Raw genomic sequence first — 2,560 nt, forward strand, 5'->3', positions numbered from 1 at the left:
AAGCATAAAACAAACCAAAAACTCCAAAATACGGTTCAGATTCATTTAGACATTTTTGCCGCTAGCTCTCTAACAAACTTAGCAGCTACCATTGCCGTCATGTCGTCTGCGGTATCGCGCTGCGGGTTGTACTCAACAACATCTGCCCCGACCAAATCTCCCTGAAGGTTGTGTAAAATGTTAAGGACGTCTCGGAAAGAAAGGCCTCCTGGTTCGTAATGGGATACTCCGTGTGCAAATCCCGGATCAAGACAGTCAACATCAATCGAGATATACACGCCCTTCACTCCTTCCCCTAGTTTCTGTATAAACCACATTCAATTTATGACTTAAATAATATGTACAAAAAAACTCTATAAGGAGTGTATAAAGACCGAACGAAATTCCTCAAATTAAAGCTGAACCAAACTTTATTACAAAACCGAAGCAAACTGAACTCTAATTTACAATCACAACAACTTTATTATGTCTTATCTAAACTTAGAAATAAATTGATAGGTAGATACCAGATTTTCCAACATTTGGCGATCTTTTGAGAAGGTTCGCATCTCATACTGTTCTACTCCAAACCGCTTGCCTTGTTCTCGTCCTTCCTTGTTTATCGATCTGATCCCAACCTACAATAACAGTTTGGGTTCTCCTTAGGATTATGTTTTTTTTTATAGATTGCCCACGTATATACAAAAAAAGATATTGCACACCAACCTGTAAAAGTCTCCGGGCATAGCCACCTTCCATGATACGAGCAAAAGAAGATGCATGAGAGTAATAATTGCCTTCGAAACGGTCATATATATCTGGATGTGCATCAAGATGAAGAATGTCCACAGGTCCTCCAAGCTTCTCGGACACGGCTCTGACAACAGGATAAGATATAGAATGGTCTCCACCTATGACCAGCGGGCGCATTGGTTCCTTGTCACAATTAACAAAATCACAGTTACTTCATTGGCCTTAAACAAGAAATGTGTTGCTCTCAAACACTATAGAACTTCTCCAAGATGGCATAAGAGTAGATCTAATGGTCAAAGAGCTTACCTCTTCCATCACCAGCTTCACAGATTGGCTTACTACATTCATCAGTCTTTCATCATCAACACCCATTTCTCTAATCTCTTGTACCGGAATATCCCCAACATCACTTAGAATCCGTGGATCCTTTAGCTCCATCCCTATAAACAGAGTATTGAGTAATTATCTGTATAAAAATACCATGTGGCTATACAAAACATGTGAATGTGCAACATTTAAGATACAAGTTGGTAATTATACATAGAAAATCATGTTACCTTCTTCAGTGGTGGAGTTTGTGCTACCACACCAAATAGCCTCCCTTACATGAGGAGGAGCCAAGGCTGGGCCTTCAAGGAAAGAAGAGTTGTGACCAAGTGGTACTCCAAGAAGAGCTGTTGTAGCTTTAGCTCCTCCAATGAGTCGCACTAACTCTCCCTACACAATATATACAATACTCTATTTATTTCATACAACATAAAGAAACGAAATAACGAAAACGATAACCATAAGTGTATACTTTGACATATCCAAAAACAGAAATGAAAAAAAGAAACATTATATACTTTGAGTTTTGCTCTTTCACGGATGAGAGTTAAAGAAGCATCGATGACACGATTCTGCCCTGTCTCGACCAAAGAAGCAGGTAAGGACTGCAAGGTCGTGAACGGCGCAGAAATGAGTCTCTTGACATAGGGGTTTCCTCTCTGCCCAATCTTCCACATATTTGAAATTGTAAAGTCGAGTGGCCGTAATAGTAAGGGAACCAGTGATGATTGCTTTGCGATACCAGTGAGGAGTCATTCCGATTTTATGTCCTTATATACTAAAAGAAAATGAGAACATACATGTTTATTATCACATGTTCAAAATGTTTATGAATTATATGTATATACATTTATTTAAAATATTTGTGATATTCAAAGTTCAAACCTTATCTATCCTTAATAAAATTTTCTATAAATAATAAAATATTTGCTGGTTAGATATATCTATTGCATGATGGTGAAGATATATCGCATTTTTCAAAACTGAAATAATGTTTTGAATTGGGGAATGATTGGCATATAGGACCACCGGCCGGGTATGGTTACCGGATAGTTGTGCGCTTGTTGTGATTGGATTTTAAGNAAAATACCATGTGGCTATACAAAACATGTGAATGTGCAACATTTAAGATACAAGTTGGTAATTATACATAGAAAATCATGTTACCTTCTTCAGTGGTGGAGTTTGTGCTACCACACCAAATAGCCTCCCTTACATGAGGAGGAGCCAAGGCTGGGCCTTCAAGGAAAGAAGAGTTGTGACCAAGTGGTACTCCAAGAAGAGCTGTTGTAGCTTTAGCTCCTCCAATGAGTCGCACTAACTCTCCCTACACAATATATACAATACTCTATTTATTTCATACAACATAAAGAAACGAAATAACGAAAACGATAACCATAAGTGTATACTTTGACATATCCAAAAACAGAAATGAAAAAAAGAAACATTATATACTTTGAGTTTTGCTCTTTCACGGATGAGAGTTAAAGAAGCATCGATG

At 37.9% G+C, this 2,560-nt stretch overlaps 1 protein-coding gene across 3 annotated transcripts in view; it reads right to left on the bottom strand.

Annotated features, from left to right (window-relative positions):
* LOC104707197 (arginase 2, mitochondrial) overlaps nt 1-1,823 on the bottom strand; it is a 2,345-nt gene extending 522 nt beyond the window's left edge. The window contains exons 1-6 of one of the 3 annotated variants that reach the window (XM_010423494.2): nt 1,578-1,821; nt 1,290-1,449; nt 1,039-1,172; nt 706-915; nt 507-617; nt 40-302 (exon numbers count right to left, since the gene is read on the bottom strand). In XM_010423494.2, coding sequence (XP_010421796.1) covers nt 42-302; nt 507-617; nt 706-915; nt 1,039-1,172; nt 1,290-1,449; nt 1,578-1,736 — 1,035 coding nt within the window. In that variant the 5' untranslated portion in view covers nt 1,737-1,821 and the 3' untranslated portion in view covers nt 40-41. Of the gene's footprint in view, nt 1-6; nt 303-506; nt 618-705; nt 916-1,038; nt 1,173-1,289; nt 1,450-1,577 lie in introns of those variants that run through there. The other 2 variants (XM_019228484.1, XM_010423495.2) reach the window with 2 other exon arrangements.

The sequence above is a fragment of the Camelina sativa genome, chromosome 8 (assembly GCF_000633955.1).
Source record: "Camelina sativa cultivar DH55 chromosome 8, Cs, whole genome shotgun sequence".
Taxonomy (NCBI): domain Eukaryota; kingdom Viridiplantae; phylum Streptophyta; class Magnoliopsida; order Brassicales; family Brassicaceae; genus Camelina; species Camelina sativa.